The 19,488-nt window shown below is 39.1% G+C and overlaps 1 protein-coding gene across 1 annotated transcript in view; it reads left to right on the top strand.

The window, feature by feature from the left end:
* The first annotated feature begins 13,742 nt into the window (after positions 1-13,742).
* SLF1 (SMC5-SMC6 complex localization factor 1) overlaps positions 13,743-19,488 on the top strand; it is a 60,322-nt gene continuing 54,576 nt past the window's right edge. Inside the window, exons 1-3 of the mRNA XM_052644084.1 lie at positions 13,743-13,856; positions 14,013-14,088; positions 15,202-15,442. Of these exons, the coding sequence (XP_052500044.1) occupies positions 13,743-13,856; positions 14,013-14,088; positions 15,202-15,442 (431 nt within the window). The remainder of the gene's footprint in view (positions 13,857-14,012; positions 14,089-15,201; positions 15,443-19,488) is intronic.

Below are 19,488 nucleotides of genomic sequence, written 5' to 3' on the forward strand. Positions count from 1 at the left end.
CTAAAATTCTCCTGAAGGTTTCATTAGGAAGCCTGGAAGAATGCAGAGGCACTCCTTTCTGAAAGAACATCTATTCCTGACTACTCCTTTCCAAAAGGTAAAAATGTGTATCTAGAACCCACGCATGAAATTTTGAGCTTGTTCTCCTATCTCAATTAGCTCATGGAACAAAGACCATTCTCACCCAATTCAAACCGCGGCGGAATCACTGAGTTCTCAATCAGGAACGATCCCCAACCCGACCCCCTCATCTCACTTCCAGAAATAGAAAAGGTGAGCTCTTCAGCCAGCTGCTTGTCTCCGGCATTGCACCCCAAAATGACAGAAACCATACTCGGGAAAAAGATGGTAAAGCAGCTCTCGAAAATCAAAGGTGACCAACACCCTGCCTGTGGGAGAGTGTGGACACTCCTTGACCACCTCTACAGAGACTCTCCTAAACGAGGTCGCAGTAGACGATGTCTTCGGTCTTACCCAGGGGTACCTGGGGACCCGAGGTCGAGTTCCGAGCTGGAGACAGAAACTGTGAACTGCGAAGATGGTAAAGTCGGAATCTCAAGGCCTTGTCCTGCAGCACAGAGGGTCAAGAGCTAACGGGTTTGGATGGGGATTCCGAGTTCAACCCTTTCCCGCTTAACTTCTCGGTCAGATCAAGATGCTGCACGGAGTCTCGGGTGGACGGAAATGCCAGGTCCAGGAGGCAACCAGAAAAAAAAATAAAATAACTCACAGTCTCCCAGCCTTCGGCGCGAAGCTAGCAGGAGCTTGGCCCGCGAGTCCGGATCCAGCCGGGGAACCTGCTTGGAAGACCCTGACGACAGCTCATGAGCGTCACTAACAACCACCCGGAAGTGACACAATCGCTTCCGGGGCCGCGGAGCGCGCGGCGGGAAATTATTTCCCAGAGCCCGGATTCGTGAAGCCACTGGTGCCGCAGCGGTAGTCTTCGTCCCGCCTGTCAGGGGCCGCCCCGCGGAGGCAGCAGCCCCAGAAATCCCGGCCGGGAAGGTAAAGGACTTCAGCCCCGAAGACGCTGTATTCACCCTGACTGTGTGAGGGTGTTTCCTCCTCAAGTCTCGGCGGCGTCCGGGCTGTGAGGCTGTGGGAAGGCGCCGGGGCGAGGGAGCGGCGACCGCGCTTGCCTCTGGCGCTTCCCGCGGCCGCGGCTTGTCCGCGTCGGCTGGTTTGTGCGGCGGCGGGCAACGGGCCCCCCGGCGCCTCTGCTTGTGCGGGGGGCTGAAGCGGCTTCCCTTGCCTTCCGTTTGCGCAGCTAGTTCTCCTGCCGGGAAGGCGCTAGGCCACTCGGCGTCTCTCGTTTCCATAGAACCGCCTGGGACGCGTCTCCCCGAGTCCCGGCTTCTTGGCTGCTTTTCCATAACTTAGCGCCAGTGCAGGTGGTTGGGAATTCCCTCAGGCGCACCTTCCTATGAAGAGGCAAATGCCGTCATTTATTTATTGTTTTTTCCTTCTTCCTGGTAGAATTTTAAACAAATCCCAAATGGTTCAAGAACGTCTCTCTGCGGCTTCTGTAGGCCTTGAAATACGCACATACACACTCACACGTTTCCCTAAAGAAGGGGGGGTTAGGGCGGGCTGTTTCTGGGGATTATGGTATCTCTGCTGTTTGAAGGCAGGGACCAAGGCAAAGGGATTATCCTGGGATTCCCCCCCCACCCCCCCAAAGCCTCTCTGATTAAATATTGACAGAAAACTTGTTATGTTTTGAGTACTTCCTCTCAAGATTTGACCCGGAAATCAGATGAAACTTGACTTTGGAAGCGTCAAGCTCTTTTGTACGAATGAATATCCTATACCAGAAAAGAACAGAACAGTTATCGTTGAGACACAGGAATGAAAATTTAAACCTGATTTCCAGTGTAGGTGTGACAGGCTTTTGTGTCTTGTAAACTGTTGGGGGTTTCTATTATTACATTATGCCTCATTTCCTAGAAGTACCTATTGATGTGCAAGGTATTTGACTAACCCGTCCTGCAGGTGTTTGCTGCTGCTGCTGCTAAGTCGCTTCAGTCGTGTCCGACTCTGCGACCCCATAGACGGCAGCCCACCAGGCTCCCCCATCCCTGGGATTCTCCAGGCTAGAACACTGGAGTGGGTTGCCATGTCCTTCTCCAATGCATGAAAGTGAAAAGTGAAAGTGAAGTCGCTCAGTCGTGTCCGACTCAGCGACCCCATGAACTGCAGCCCACCAGGCTCCTCCATCTACGGGATTTTTCCAGGCAAGAGTACTGGAGTGGGGTGCCATGTTTAGGTGGATTTTTATAAGGGAATTACCTTGATTATGTCTAAGTTAAGTCCGTGTTAATTTAAATGAACTGGGATATTTTAAGTACTTAAATATATAAATTTTTATTGTGAAGATAGCCTTCAGTAGTGCAAAATATGCTACTTCTGTTTTCTAAGTAGATTTTTGCATTATTGACTGAGGTTTAATTATATCATTTAACATTTTCTTGCTTCCTTAAAGCAGAAAGCATAAATCATGTAAAACGGTCTTTGAAAAGGTGGTCAGATGTGAGTTTTTTCATAGTCAAGATTCAGAACTCTGAAGATTTCCACTAATGGCCAAAAACGTTTTTAAGAAAACCAATAGTATAACTAACTAGACAGTGTTTGCCTGGTTTTACTCGAAATACACTATTTCAGGGAAACATTTTAAAAATAAAATCAATAATTCCATATAGGCTCTGAAAAAACAACACTTTATCAAAAATGTAAAGTAGAACAGTATGTTATTATTTGACTCTCCTTAAATATGCTAATAGGAAATAATGTGCTCTAAAATTTACTATGTACTATTTCTTACCTTTTAAAGCCCCTTACTGCTTAAAAGTAAAATGCTCCTGAGACTTTTAAATTCACTTACTTCTTACTTTCTTGATACCAGAATTACTTTGAAATAAACTGTTTTGTTTTTGATGGAGGAGAAAAGCCCGTATGAATTAGTCTAGTGAATCATTAATACCAAATCCACTTTGAGAGGAAAATAATGAAAACTTTTCATAAGAAAAAACTGGCACTCTTTGGATTGTTCCTAAAAATGCTTTGAAATTTTAGACACTGATACTATTTTTCTGAAATTAAATTGTAATTAGTTTAGATATTTTCAGTGATAACAACTAAATGTCTCCTCACCCTCACAGTAGATTCCTTATCTTGTGAGGTTTCTCTTTTCCTCTCTGAACGTAGGTTGCTTTGTAAAATTATAATGTTAAAAGTATCCAACCAGATTCTGAAATTAAAGTCAAAGTGTATTGTAGAAAAGGCATATAGTTTTTGCAGACGCAGACTTAGATTTTGAATCTTGTTTTCTCCATTTTCTAGCGTGTACCCTTGAGCTACTTTTTAGTCTGTCAGGTTCCCCATTCTCATCTGTACAAGAACTATAAATAGCACTTTAATTTTTAAGAAGGAAATGAATATTTATGAAGTAAACAAACACCAGAATCCTGCTACGTCAATCTTAAACTGTTTATTCCTATTAAGTAATACAAAGTTCCTAGAATACTAAAGCAGGTGTGACTTCATACCCCATGGCTAACCAATGTCTTCTGTCCATCTTTTATCCCTCAGCATCTCTTTCATTCACCTGGCTTCCCTTAAGGCCCCTTTATCCCTAAAATTAGCATCTCTAGTCCAACCTATGCCTTATATAGTGCCCAAATAGATTGGATATCTCCCCTGAGTCCTCATTTCGTCCTCGCCACAGTCACTTGGCTGCTACTTCATTTCTTCCTTGTACTGCTAGATCAGTCATCAAAGAGACTATATGACTGCTTCTCTCCCAAACAGTGTCATTGCGGTAAGGATATCCTTGAAGTCTCACCATTGGTGACCTTAGTCAAATAATTAATTTACTCACTCACTCACGGCCCTAATCTTTGAAGGATGGGACAGGAAAAGATACTGTAGCTTTAAAAGAAAAAAAAATTGTAATGCTCAGGTGAATTAGATTAAGCCAAAAAGCCTAATATGGCTCCTAGGCCAAGAGGCTGCAGAATTCCTAAACTCCATTTGATGTTATAGCATTCAGCCAAACGGGATTTTACTCTCACAGTATGAGTTCTGTTATTTGGGTATTCCTTTTGTAGTGTTGGTTAAACTGAGATCCAGCACTTTGACTTTTCTTAACTTGAGTATTATTTACTTTGCCAGTTAAATGCTTTGGATCCCTGATCTTTGAAGGATGGAACAGGAAAAGATACTGTAGCTTTTTTAAAAAAAAATATTTTTCTTTCTAAAGCCTAGCTGACTTATATTAAGCCAAAGGCCTGATTTGGGTTCTAGGCCAAGCGTGCATGTACATGTGTGCTCAATTGTGTCCCAACTCTTTGTGACCTGATAAACTATAGCCTGCCAGACTTCTCTGTCCATGGAATTTTCCAGGCAGGAATACTGGAGTGGGATGCCATTTTTTCCTCCAAATCTTCCCGACCCAGGGATCAAACCTGTATCTCCTGCATTGGTAGGCAGATTCTTTACCACTGAGCCACCTTTGAAACCTCAGAGGGGAAGAGGGTGCAGAATTCCTAAATGTCTCTTGACTTTAATAGCATTTGGAGCCAAACAGGATCTTACTCAAACAAAGTGAGTTCTGTGATTTGTGTATTCCTTTTGTAGTGTTGATTAAATTGACTTCAGTTTTAGTAGTATTTACTTTCCCAATTAAATGCTTTTAGATAAGAGAAGTCATGAAAATCTTTTAAAACTCTTTAATTCAAAGCAGCAATATGGATTGGGTTTAAGGCTTAGTATGTCCATCAAAAGAAGGAAATTTTAATGGTGATTTTCCTTAGGTTTAAAATCAAAATAGTTCACTGAAGTAGCAAACATTAAGAAACTACTAGTTTTCAACCATTGCCTTAAAACGGCAAAATATTCAGTAGTGTAGAAAGAGACCATCATATAAAAGATACAGACTATATAAACTTTCGTTTTTTAATATTTTTTTACACACATCCATAAAACCTTCAAGTCAGATCCCTCCCCTGTCCCCAAATATTAACAGTGGTATTACAGAGTGAAGGAAATTAAAGATTTTAACCTTCCTATATACTTTGTAGTATTTTTAAAATGTTCTATCACCATGTGTTAATTAAATTAAAACATAAATCAGTAAGTTATTTTGAGGGAAATATTCTTAAATACAAACGTAAACTTTTTAATAAATACTTTATTTATCTTAGTTAATAGCATACAGTTTTTAAGATGCATTATGTTCTCATAGTTCTATAATAATCTGTGTCTGATCATAAAAGAAATTGTAATGCAGAGTAGAGAAGGTTTATCCTTATTTTCCAATCCCAGACCTCTTTAAGCAATCTTGCACTTCGTTTTGGCATACTTTTCTCTTTCACCTAATGGTTACACCCCCGCTCTTACATACTCTTTCCCATACGATACCTTTCTATTCATATCGCTATTCTTGCCTCTGTTTCTTTGAGTTCTCTTAACATGTTCTATTTCGTATTCTTCAAAGGTGTTCTAGCTATGTATCATATTGTAAAGAATTCATAGACCTAAAAAGTTAGTATACTGTCCTTAATTATGATGAGTGCGATAGGTTAATTTGCATTTTTAACTGGCACCAACTGCAGAGGAATGTCAGGCATCAAGGATAGGCCCATGTGGGAGATATTTTGGGAAAGTCCACACCACAGGGACAGTTGCTTGTTCTTTGTAAATGCCAGCTCTGTTTGAATTCATTATTTCCTTAGTTGTGTGTATTATATGATTCAGGGTAAGCAACTAGATTGCTTTTTCATTATTGCAAAAGTTAAGAGCATCTTCTTTAACTGAAAATCTCATGTATATTTTTAAACTTTTTGATGGTAAAGATAATGCATGTAACTTAAAAATGAATGCTGTGGGGTTTTTTGTTTGTTTTTCTTTTCCTGTTATTGTGTTAGGGTAGTATCTTTTGTGTGAATACATCAAAGATTACCCCCTACAAGTTCTAGAAAAATATCTAATTTCTGGAAATACTACTGGAACAATTATATCGCAGTTTATTTACCTTATTTCCTGAGGGAAGACTTCTAGCAGTTAGCTCTTCATTCTCTGTATCCCAGAACCTATTACCAGCGCAAAACTTCACTTTGAATTATCTGGGTAATTGATAGGTATTAACACCAGTTTTGTATAGTACTTTCTTTGGGTTCACTGGTATATCAGGCTATTATTTATTGTTTTTTTTTTTTTTTTTACTCCTGTAGGGTCATAGGAAGAGACATTAAGCCACTGATTTTTTAAGTATAAACAAATATATAATATCTGTGTATGTCTATGTCTATTCCTGCAAATATAGATAACTATCTTCCCTTGTAACTATATGACTTAGACCTGTGGTTATTAGTTTGTCATATGATGTGGTAAGAAGGATTGCTAAATGTATTGTAAATTCTGTTCAAGTAGATCATTTTATTATAGGACTTGATTAGATTAGATTAATGGAATTTGTTCTTTTAAAAAAAAAACTGCTAGTTATTGTGTGCCATCACTGCGATTTGAGATTCTTTGGAAGTTTAGCTAATAGCCCAGTTTTTCTGATAAACTTGTTAATTTCCTATGTTCTGATTTGTTTTTTAACACTTATATTTTCGTGCACTTTGAATCAAGAAGTCTAACTTCTTCACCTGTGTTTTTTATTCACTTTTCCTCTTTGCTTGTTTAATATCAGTTTCATTTTCATTGTTTTTCAAAGGAAAGAAGTTGCTTTAAAAAGGTTTTCTTGATTTCTACCACTGAGCACAGTTGGTCCTGTTTTCCTTTTACTGTGGACTCTTGCTTTGATAGAAAATGCTGTTAAATATCCAAGGCAGCTGTATTTATTTCATCATAAGGACAGTATGATTTAGGATGAAAACTTTGCATTATATACAACTCTAATAAGTCCAAATCATAATTTGTACATCAATCTAAGATATGTTAAAATGGCATGTTGTTAATAATAAACATTCAAATTGTGAAATAGCTGTTCCTAACTTGATATAAAAGAGGAACATAATGATAGATTTTTTTTTCCTTATATTTCTTCATAACGTATTTAGTTCTCAGGAAGCAGAAAAATACAATTTAAGATACTATTTATTGAAAACAGTTTTTTTTCTGTTCTGTTTTTTGACAGCACTGGGTCTTCATTTCTGTGTGCAGGCTTTCTCTAGTTGCAGAGACTGGGGGCGACTCTCTAGTTGCAGTGCATAGGGTTCTCACTGCAGTGGCTCCTCTTGTTGTGGAGTACCGGCCCTGGGCGCATGGGCTTAGTTGCCCTGCAGCATGTGGGATCTTTCAGGATCAGGGATCAAACCAGCGTTCCTGCATTGCAAGGCAGACGCTTAGCCCCTGGACAACCAGGGAAGCCCCTAAAATAACCTTTAAATCAGACTTCTTGGGAGCATACAGTGATGTTGTTGTTTTCTGTGTTTTCCTGTTACTTAATAGTAGTTTCTCTATATGGGCATTTTATTTTCTTAATTTTCTTTTTTCTTCTTCCAAGTTATTGGTTCGTTGGTAGGTTGGTTGCACTGGCTTTTCACTGCATGGGCTTTCTCTAGTTGCAGCGAGCAGGGGCTATCCCCTCGTGGTGCCTGCGCTTCTCACTGCGGTGGCTTCTCTTGTGGGGCACAGATTCTAGGGGACAGGGGCTTTGGTAGATGTGACACATGGACTTAGTTGCCCAACAGCATGTGGAATCTTCTTGAACAAGGGAATGAACCCACGTTGCCTGCATGGGCAGGCAGATTCTCAGCCACTGGACCACCAGGGAAGTCCAAGCACTTAAAAATAGCCAGACAGGAAAGGTTTTAAAGGCTACTCAAACTTCCCTTCTTTGGCAGCATTTTTCTTGAAATACCTACTAAATTGTTTTTCAGACTCTTAAATACGTAAATAAAATACAAGTAGTAGCTGAAATGAATATGGTTAAAACACTTGTATTCCTCTGATGAAAATGACTTTCAGGAACTATAAAAACAATTAGATTGCCTTTTCCGTTAGAATACGAAGGTGGTATTCACAGATGCGTTTCCGTGTTTCTGAAAAGACCTATTATTTTCTCTAGGAAATTTTCTTAAAGGCTTTGTCATTCTCTGAAATTAGTGATAGTGGTTTTTCTCCCGGGTTTTGGTTGTATGCCTTATAATTCCCATGTGGCTTTGTATGTTACTATGTGTTCTGCATTAGACTAAATCATGATTTCTAGCAGCAGCATGTTTTTGTAAAGTTTTTGAATACCATTGATACTTCAGTTCAGTCGCTCGGTCGTGTCCAACTCTTTGCAACCCCATGAACCGCAGCACGCCAGGCCTCCCTGTCCATCAGCGACTCCCGGAGTTTACCCAAACTCATGTCCAAGTTGTTGAAGACACTTTGTGTATGTTCTTTATCTTGGCTTTTAGGATTTTCAGGGATTAATACCTAATATCCCTTTCCCTCCTTTGGAGCCAAAAGGGGAATACAAATCAGATAGGTTTAGGCCAAAGAATCGCCCTTTTTATGGAACAAAAATTAGTTTAGAGAAGTTGGATTTGATGTGCAACTCCAGTGTGTTTCTTATTACATAACCTCTGAATTGATTTACACACTGCATATAAATATGCATAATGTATCAGGCAAAGTGTATTTAGTCAACACTCTCAAGTAACTTTCCTCCTAAAGTAAGGAGTGATGAGGGGTAGAGAGAAACAAGCAGTGCTATTTCCCTACCAGAAGTTTTACTCTTATTTAACCCCGATTAATTCTTTAAATTCTTTATAGTGAGACTTTATTTCAGTTTCTACTCTAAAATGAATCTCAACCTATAAGTGAATACATATTTGTGCATAGTTCACACATATTTAATATAAATATATATATATATATATATAAAACATTTAACCTTTGAAAACAGAATTCCTATAAGGAACATTTTTTATTTCATCAGTTGTCTATTACTAGTCTTGGTAAAAATTGTTACTAAAATATTTAAACTTCAGTTGTCTTGAAAGAAGTTAACTGCTGCTGCCCAACCTGTGATTGCCCAACCTGTGGTGTTAAGTGAATATTAATCCAGGCTAATGGTGACAAAATTGTTAGAGAAATGAAAAATCACCCTCATTTCTCTAATCCCTGCTTTCCTCATTTGTAATGAGAAACTGGGTTTTGTCCAAGTTGATCTAAATCTAAAATACTAACCTCATGTAAACAAATTCAGTTCAGTCACTCAGTCATGTCCGACTCTGTGACCCCATGAATCGCAGCATGCCAGGCCTCCCTGTCCATCACCAACTCCCGGAGTTCACTCAGACTCAGTCCATCAGGTCAGTGATGCCATCCAGCCATCTCATCCTCTGTCGTCCCCTTCTCCTCCTGCCCCCAATCCCTCCCAGCATCAGAGTCTTTTCCAATGAGTCAGCTCTTTGCATGAGGTGGCCAAAGTACTGGAGTTTCAGCTTTAGCATCATTCCTTCCAAAGAAATCCCAGGGCTGATCTCCTTCAGAATGGACTGGTTGGATCTCCTTGCAGTCCAAGGGACTCTCAAGAGTCTTCTCCAACACCACAGTTCAAAAGCATCAATTCTTCGGTGCTCAGCCTTCTTCACAGTCCAACTTTCACATCCATACCTGACCACAGGAAAAACCATAGCCTTGACTAGATGGACCTTAGTTGGCAAAGTAATGTCTCTGCTTTTGAATATGCTGTCTAGGTTGGTCATAACTTTTCTTCCAAGGAGTAAGCATCTTTTAATTTCATGGCTGCAGTCATCTGCAGTGATTTTGGAGCCCAAAAAAATAAAGTCTGACACTGTTTCCCCATCTATTTGCCATGAAGTGATGGGACCAGATGCCATGATCTTTGTTTTCTGAATGTTGAGCTTTAAGTCAACTTTTTCACTCTCCTCTTTCACTTTCATCAAGAGGCTTTTTAGTTCCTCTTCACTTTCTGCCATAAGGGTGGTGTCATCTGCATATCTGAGGTTATTGATATTTCTTCTGGCAATCTTGATTCCAGCTTGGGTTTCTTCCAGTCCAGCGTTTCTCATGATGTACTCTGCATATAAGTTAAATAAGCAGGGTTCCAGTATACAGCCTTGACATACTTCTTTTCCTATTTGGAACTGGTCTGTTGTTCCATGTCCAGTTCTCACTGTCGGTTCCTGATCTGCATACAGATTTCTCAAGAGGCAGGTCAGGTGTTCTAGTATGCCCATCTCTCTCAGAATTTTCCACAGTTTGTTGTGATCCACACAGTCAAAGGCTTTGGCATAGTCAATAAAGCAGAAATGGATGTTTTTCTGAAACTCTTGTTTTTTCGATGATCCAGCAGATGTTGGCAATTTGATCTCTGGTTCCTCTGCCTTTTCTAAAACCAGCTTGAACATCTGGAAGTTCACAGTTCACATATTGCTAAAGCCTGGCTTGGAGAATTTTGACCATTACTTCACTAGCGTGTGAGATGAGTGCAATTGTGCGGTAGTTTGACATTCGTTGGCATTACCTTTCTTTGGGATTGGAATGAAAACTGACCTTTTCCAGTCCTGTGGCCACTGCTGAGTTTTCCAAATTTGCTGGGATATTGAGTGCAGCACTTTCACAGCATCATCTTTCAGGATTTGAAACAGCTCGACTGGAATTCCATCACCTCCACTAGCTTTGTTTGTAGTGATGCTTTCTAAGGCCCACTTGACTTCCCATTCCAGGATGTCTGGCTCTAGATTAGTGATCACACCATCGTGATTATCTTGGTCGTGAAACTCTTTTTTGTACAGTTCTTCCGTGTATTCTTGCCACCTCTTCTTAATATCTTCTGCTTCTCTTAGTTCCCTACCATTTCTGTCCTTTATTGAGCCCATCTTTGCATGAAATGTTCCCTTGGTATCTCTAATTTTCTTGAAGTGATCTCTAGTCTTTCCCATTCTGTTGTTTTCCTCTATTTAACAACTATTACTCTAACTAGGAATGTTGTAAATTTTCTTTTTCTTGACCAACAAACATGCCACCTCAAATACAAAGTACATTTTGCTGCTGCTGCTGCTGCTAAGTCGCTTCAGTCATGTCCGACTCTGTGCGACCTCATAGACGGCAGCCCACCAGGCTGCCCCGTCCCTGGGATTCTCCAGGCAAGAACACTGGAGTGGGTTGCCATTTCCTTCTCCAGTGCATGAAAGTGAAAAGTGAAAGTGAAGTTGCTCACTCGTGTCCGACTGTTCGTGACCCCATGGACTGTAGCCTACCAGGCTCCTCCGTCAGTGAGATTTTCCAGCAAGAGTACTGGAGTGGGGTGCCATCACCTTCATTTAAATATAAATTAATGACTGCATCAAAATAAATTTGAAACTATATAATTTTGTTCAGTCTACTTTGTAGGTGATGAAAGTAACATGTACACAGGTAAGAAATCTAGTTAGGAATACTTTAGTATGTGTGTATGTGCTCAGTGGCTCAGTCATGTCCGACTCTTTGCATGGACTGTAGCCCCTGGGACTCCGCTGTCCATGGAATCTTCCAGGCAAGAATACTGGAGTGGGTTGCCATTTCCTCCTCCTGGGGATCTTCTTGACCCAGGGATTAAACCCATGTCTCTTGCATCAGCAGGTGGTTTCTTTAACCGCTGTGCCACTTGGGAAGCCCACGTTCCCATATACCTACTATAACGTTTGATGTAAATACTGTGGTACCGTAAGTTTAAGTTCTCCATTGACTTATTTATACATACTGTTCAGTATCTGTCCACAAACACTGAAAATTGGTATGAGATCTGTGTGTCATTGTCCACAAGTGTCCAGTCATTCTTCAGTTGCTCAGTCTTGTCTAGTTAGTGACGCCATGGACGGCAGCATGCCAGGCTTCTCCTCAGTATCTCCTGGAGTTTGCTAAACTCATGTCCATTGAATAAGTGATGCCATCCAGCCATCCCATCCACTGTCATCCCCTTCTCGTCCTGCCCTCAGTCTTTCCCAGCATCAAGGTCTTTTCCAATGAATCAGCTCTTCACATCAGGTGACCAAAGTATTGCAGCTTCAGCATCAGTCTTTCCAATGAATATTCAGGACTGATCTCCTTCAGAATGGACTGGTTGGATCTCATTGCAGTCCAAGGGACTCTCAAGAGTCTTCAACACCACACAGTTCAAAAGCTTTAATTCTTTGGCACTCAGCCTTTTTATGGTCCAACTCTCAAAGCCGTACATGACTACTGAAAAAGCCATAGGTTTGACTGTATGGGCCTTTGTCTGCCAAATGATGTGTCTGCTCTTTAATATGCTAAGTTTTCTGATAGCTTTTCTTCCAAGGAGCAAGTGTCTTTAATTTCATGGCTGTAGTCACTGTCCACAGTAAGTTTGGAGTCTAAGAAAATAAAGTCTGTCACTGTTTCCTATTTTTCACTTTCTATTTACCATGACGTGATGGGACCAGATGCCATGATCTTCGTTTTTTGAAGGTTGAGTTTTAAGCCAGCATTTTTACTCTCTGCTTTTACCTTCATCAAGAGGCTCTTTAGTTTTTCTCTGCTATCTGCCATTCGGATGGTGTCATTTGCATATCTAAGGTTATTGATATTTCTCCCAGCAATCTTCATTCTAGTTCTGTTTCATCCAGCGCGGTATGGGCTGGATCATTTTGAATGATGTACCCTGCATATAAGTTAAATAAGCAGGGTGACAACACATAGCCTTGATACACTCCTTTCCCAGTTTTGAACCAGTTCCATGTCTGGTTCTAACTGTTGGTTCTTGACCTGCATACAGGTTTCTCAGGAGCCAGATAAGGTGATCTGATATTCCCATCTCTTTAAGAATTTTCCACAGTTTGTTGTGGTCCACACGGTCAAAGGCTTTGGCACAGTCAGTAAAGCAGAAATAGATGGTAGATGTTTTTCTGGAATTCTGCTTTTTCTATGATCCAGTGGTGTTTGCGATTTGATCTCTGGTTCGTCTGCCTTTTCTAAATCCAGCTTGTACATCTGGCAACTCTCCGTTTACATATTGTTGAAGCCTAGCTTGAAGGATTTTGAGCATAACCTTGCTAGCATGTGAAATGAGTACAGTTGTGTGGCAGTTGGAGCATTCTTTGACATTGCTCTTCTTTGGGATTGGAATGAAAACTGACCTTTTCCAGTCCTGTGGCCACTGCTGAGTTTTCCAGATTTGCTGGCAAATTGAGTGTAGCACTTTCACAGCATCATCTTTTAGGATTTGAAATAGCTTAGCTGGAATTCCATCACCTCTACCAGCTTTGTTGTAATGCTTCCGAAGGCCCACTTGACTTCACTCTGTAAGATGTCTGGCTTTAGGTGAGTGATCACACCATCGTGGTTATCCAGGTCATTAAGACCTTTTTTGTACAGTTCTTCTGCATATTCTTGCCACCTCTTCTTAATATCTTCTGCTTCTGTTAGGTCCATACCTTTTCTATCTTAGCAAAAACAATAGTTTAAAATGAAGCTACTATTATGATGAAATTTTAAAAGTATTTGTCTTTTTCTGAAGAATTATGCTCATCAGTGTGTTGTAGTGGCAGGTAAATCTTTCAGTGTGCAGACCATAAAACAAATCATTTTATTTACAGCCACATTTTGATAAGGTCATGTTTAAAACTAATTTCTATTGCACATTAGCATTTGAACATTGGTATTTACAGTTAAGCCTTATATCTTAAGTAGTTTTTATTTTTATCACTCATAGTTAAAAAATAATGTCAACTGTATGAATAACATGTTTAACATATGTTGTCTTCTTTATATATTAGATGGAAGATGGTGCCCCAAAGCATATTATCCAGATGACAGGATTTAAGGTAGAAGAAAAAGAAGCTTTAGGCAAATTGCTTTTAAAACTGGATTGCACTTTTATCAAGAGTGAGGTGAGTACAGTTCAAGGTATAGTTGAAGAATAACTAAAATTAAAGTACTGGCCTAAAAATGATAAAATGCCCCCTTGAATTGTAAGGATAGACAAAATATGTTAAAAAGGAAATCTTACCTTAATAGCATTTTTTTGTGTGGATTTTTCTTTGCAGAAATACAAAAATTGTACACATCTAATAGCTGAACGCTTATGTAAGAGTGAGAAATTTTTAGCGGCTTGTGCAGCGGGTGAGTTAACTACCTTCCCCTCACTTTTGAAATAAAAAATCCTCCTGGAGAAGAAAAAATGCTTTAATCTCTGGAAAGATAGTTGGTTTACTGTATCAAATATAAATGTGGTTCTTTCTGATATTTTTCTGAAAATATTTGATGTATTAGGTTTGCTTTGATTTTCTGAATAACACTTGAAAAGGTATTGAAGAGGCAGAAATATTTACTTCACCTAGTGTAAGTGCTTTATATAAGAAAAAAATATTTTTTAACAGAAAGGTTTGGTACAAAATACCTTTTAAAAAAAAGCTTTTGTTGAAGCCTCAGCTATTCTCAGTCAAGTTTCTTTCCTTTGGTCTATCATGGAAGAGTTTCTGTTTTTGTTCTCTTGCTCTGCTTCCCCTCCCATCCATCCTGTGAAGCATCGATCATTCTGTTTTACTAAGATTTTAAATTTTCTGAACCTTTATTAGGGCTTAATCTCCTCTCTGCTTGTTACCATTGATGTTCCTTTTATAGTTTGCTCTACTGTGATTGATTTGGTGTATCATTAGTCCACTTGCTTTTTTTTTTCCTCCCTTCAATATTTGACTCAGGTGAATTTACTGGGTTTTTTTTAGTAATTTACCAGAAAAACATTTGGATTCATTATTATCTCCACAGATGAAAACATATATTTTATCTGCTATTTAAAAAGATCATTGATGCCTAGATAAAGAAACTACAGAATATTATTAAATATCCTTGAAAATTCATTGTTTTATAAAGTATAATAATGCTGTAAACATTATTGTAAAAACTTTTAGCATGGGAGAAAGAATATAAACCTCATTCAAATTGATAAGCAATAATAGTCATAATTCAATATATTTTATTAATCCTTCACTTTATATTTTACACAGTAACAGAATTACAATTATTTATCATAAGAAAGATTACATACAATGTTCAGTGATGTTGTAGGTCTTTCATTATCAGAAAATGTAGGAAAACATAATTCAAAGATAACATTGGCAGTGCAGAAAAAGGCGTGTTGAAACAGGGCAAATTTTATTTGTTATTTGGTCTTTATTTTTTCCCATTTATCAGAACCAAAATTTTTTTGTGACTAACAGTTCATTTGCTTTCTAGGAAAGTGGGTACTAACTAAGGACTACATAATTCATAGTGCCCAAAGTGGCAGATGGCTTGATGAAACAACTTACGAATGGGGATATAAAATTGAAAAAGACTCCCATTATTCACCTCAAATGCAATCTGCACCTAAAAGATGGAGAGAAGAACTGAAACGCACTGGTGCTCCTGGAGCCTTCCATAGATGGAAAGTTGTCCTCCTTGTTAGAGCTGATAAGCGAAGTGACTCACTTGTAAGGTGAGATCTCATAAAAGCTGAAGCAGTGAATGTGAAAACAATTTTGGTTTTTTAAAATTATTGCTGTTCAGTTGCTCAATTGTGTCTGACTCTGCGACCACATGGACTACAGCAGGCCAGGCTTCCTTGTCCTAGAGTTTGCTCTTCAAACTCATCTGCATTAAGTCGGTAATGCCATCCAACCATCTCAGCCTCTGTCATCCCCTTCTCCTGCCCTCAGTCTTTTCCAGTGAGTTGGCTCTTCACATCAGGTGGCCAAAGTATTGGAGCTTCAGAATCAGTCCTTCTAATGAATATTCAGGATTGATTTCCTATAGGATTGACTGGTTTGATCTCCCTGCAGTCCAAGGGACTCTCAAGAGTCTTCTCCAACACCACAGTTGGAAAGCATCATTTCTTTGGCACTCAGCCTTGTTTATGATTCACCTCTCAAATCCATACGTGGCTACTGGAAAAAACAGTAGATAGACTTTGTCAGCAAAGTGATGTCTCTGCTTTTTGATATGCTATCTAGGTTTCTCATAGCTTTTCTTCCAAGGAGCAAGCGTCTTTTAATTTCATGGCTATAATCACTGTCTGCAGTGATTTTGCAGCCCAAGTAAATAGTCTATTATTGTTTCCATTCTCCCTGTTTATTTGCCATGAAGTGATGGGACCACATCCCATGATCTTCATTTTTTGAATGCTGAGTTTTAAGCCAGCTTTTTCACTCTCCTTTTTCATCAGGAGACTGTTTAGTTCCTCTTTTTACTTTCTGCGATTAGGGTGGTGTCATCTGCATATCTGAGGTTATAGATACTTCTCCCAGCAATCTTGATTCCAGCTTGAGTTTCATCCAGCCCGGCATTACTCATGATGTACTCTGCATATAAGTTAAATAAGCAGGGTGACAATATATAGCCTTGACCTACTCTCTTCCCAGTTTTGAACCAATCTGTTGTTCCATGTCTGGTTCTAACTCCTGCTTCTTACCTGAATACAGGTTTCTCAGGAGGCTGGTAAGGTGGACTGGTATTCCCATCTCTTTAAGAATTTTCCACAGTTTGTTGTGATCTATACAGTCAAAGGCTTTAGCATAGTCAATGAATCAAAGATAGATGTTTTCCTGGAATTCTCTTTTTCTATGATTCAACTGATGTTCGTAGTTTTTTCTCTGATTCCTCTGTCTTTTCTAAATCCAGCTTGTACATCTGGTAGTTCAAGTACTCGGTTCAAGTACTACTAAAGCCTAGCTTGGAGAATTTTGAGCATAACTTTGCTAGCATGTGAAATGAGTACAACTGTGTGGCAGTTTGAACATTCTTTGTAGTTGGAATGAAAACCTTTTCTGGTCCTGTGGCCACTGCTGAGTTTTCCAAATTTGCTGCCATATTGAGCACTTTCACAGCATCATCTTTTAGGATTTGAAATAGCTTAGCTCGAATTCCATCACCTCTGCTAGCTTTGTTCATAGTAATGTTTCCTAAGGCCCACTTGACTTTACACTGTAGGATGTTTGGCTCTAGGTGAGTAATCACAGCTTCATGATTATCTGGGTCATTAAGACCATTTTTTGTATAGTTTCTGTGTATTCCTGCCAGCTCTTCTTAATATCTTCTGCTTCTGTTAGGTCTGTATACCTTTTGCATTTCTTTGTAGTAATTTTTTTGTATTTCTTTGCAGTTACTCATTAATTCCAAAAAGAACCATGGTGATTTACTTGTTGATTGCCTGGTTAAGCCATTCTGCTCATTTAAGTTAAGCCATTCTGCTCATTTAAGTATTATGTGTCTAATGGAACAGAATCTACTTTATAGCATTGCATTATTCTCAGGATCTCTGTTTTATTTCTGTGTTATTTCTAGGCCAACTCAAATAAAAAATTGTTTTTAATTAGGAGATATTTGTTTTCAGTTGTGAAGCACTTAACAGATTTTTGTAAGTGAAGTATTACATTACACAAAGGGTTTTTTCTAAGTTTATGTACTGTCTTCATGGTTTATACTGTTTCTCTCATCATTTCGTTTCTTTTTATATTTTGTATCATATTTTAAGACTTCTTATTTAGTAGAGTGTGTTTCAAGACTGCTGTGACTTTTTTGCAGGAAGGGGTAGTCTGAGGGCTTTTTGTTATTTTTACTGAAGTGTAATGTATAGACTGTAAAATGCAAAATTTTTTAGTGTACATTTGATGAGTTTGGACAAATTTATGCTCCTATGTTACCATACTACAATCAAGATCTCTAAATTTTACATCATCCAAAAATATTCGCTTGTCCTTTTATACATTTAATTATATGTATCCTTCCCCTGTTGCTTCTTACTCATTTCTTGGCTGGAGGATAAGGGATGGTGTGTTTTTGTCCATTGGATAAGCTTTAGTCTTAAGCATTCTTCTTGGTCTCAGGTTGAGATAACACCTATTGTTTCTGTCTCAATGAAGCCATGACAGCCAAATTCTCCCTTATATGGTAGGCAGTAAAAGAAAAATTCCACATCTCCCACAGCTTTAGGTGTCTGCTTTGTATAAGTGCAGGGACCTAGGCCCAAGTGGCATTCCTGCCCCCTCTCCAGGGACAGGTGGCTTTTGCTTCTGTCCTTTATCCAGTCTATTCTGGGCTGCACAGCAGGAGGCTTTCCTACCCCTTTCCCAAAGGCAGATGCGTTTTAACTTCCACTCTTCCAAAAACCAGTGCATCTTTTCCTGGGTTCTGAAGTCAAAAAACTTTATCTTACCCAGATGGCTTCAGGCTTCTGCTTCATAAGAGATGGAGCCAGGGAAGTGGTTCTGGTTTTATGTCTATTTCTTATTGTCAAGCAGTCCCCACTGGCCCACCTTCACTACCATCGGGGATTCCCGCTATTACTTGCTCCTGATCTTTTTCAGGAATCCTTAATAGAGGCTGGGGGCAAAGAGCTTGCAACTGAGGGGACATCCTTTCATGTGTCAGGGATTCTCAGTTATTCTAAACTGTCGTACTACCTACACTTGGCTTTAAATTTATTTAAATATTACCAGACTCTTACTTGCATTTATGGTGGCTACTTCTGTCCTATGCTCTGGCAAAAGTAAAATAGTTTGGGCATCCAGTCTTTTCACAAAGGTGCTGAGTGCTCCTTTGGAAATTAAGTTTCTTAATTGGCTTATTATCTCAGTTCTCTGAGTTCATGAAAAGTTATACTTTTGTAGATTATTTGACTTTTTGTTATTGTAAGGTCGTAGCAGTATTCTTTTGTAGCTTTCTAAATCCTCAGCAGTAATGAACTTTAATGAAACTTTTGGGTATGTGTCTGTGTCTTTTGAGCCTAAATGTAAAATGTATTTCTTAATATAGATCAAAGTTAAACTTTTTCAAAAGGTAAATTTTTAGAAGAAGGTTGGCAACTTTAGCTCCATTTTTTGTGGTTCAGAATGGTTTTTTTGGAGGTATGTTGCTTTTTGAGGTGAAATACTCTCTTAGACTTCTTCCTTTTCTGGCTTATAGAGGTGACTTTTACTTAGGAAATAAACTTAGTATTCTTGATTCTTAAAAATTTCCCCATATCAAAAATGGATAAATAGAGAAAATAGCATGATTTCTTTTTTTTTTTTTTTTTTTTTTTTTTTTTTTAATTTTAAAATCTTTAATTCTTACATGTGTTCCCAAACATGAACCCCCCTCCCACCTCCCTCCCCATAACATCTCTGTGGGTCATCCCCATGCACCAGCCCCAAGCATGCTGTATCCTGCGTCAGACATAGACTAGCGATTCAATTCTTACATGATAGTATACATGATAGAATGCCACTCTCCCATATCATCCCACCCTCTCCCTCTCCCTCTGAGTCCAAAAGTCCGTTATAGACAGCTGCGTCTTTTTCCTGTCTTGCATACAGGGTCGTCATTGCCATCTTTCTAAATTCCGTATATATGTGTTAGTATACTGTATTGGTGTTTTTCTTTCTGGCTTACTTCACTCTGTATAATCGGCTCCAGTTTCGTCCATCTCATCAGAACTGATTCAAATGAATTCTTTTTAACGGCTGAGTAATACTCCATTGTGTATATGTACCACAGCTTTCTTAT

The sequence above is a fragment of the Budorcas taxicolor genome, chromosome 7 (genome assembly GCF_023091745.1).
Source record: "Budorcas taxicolor isolate Tak-1 chromosome 7, Takin1.1, whole genome shotgun sequence".
NCBI lineage: Eukaryota > Metazoa > Chordata > Mammalia > Artiodactyla > Bovidae > Budorcas > Budorcas taxicolor.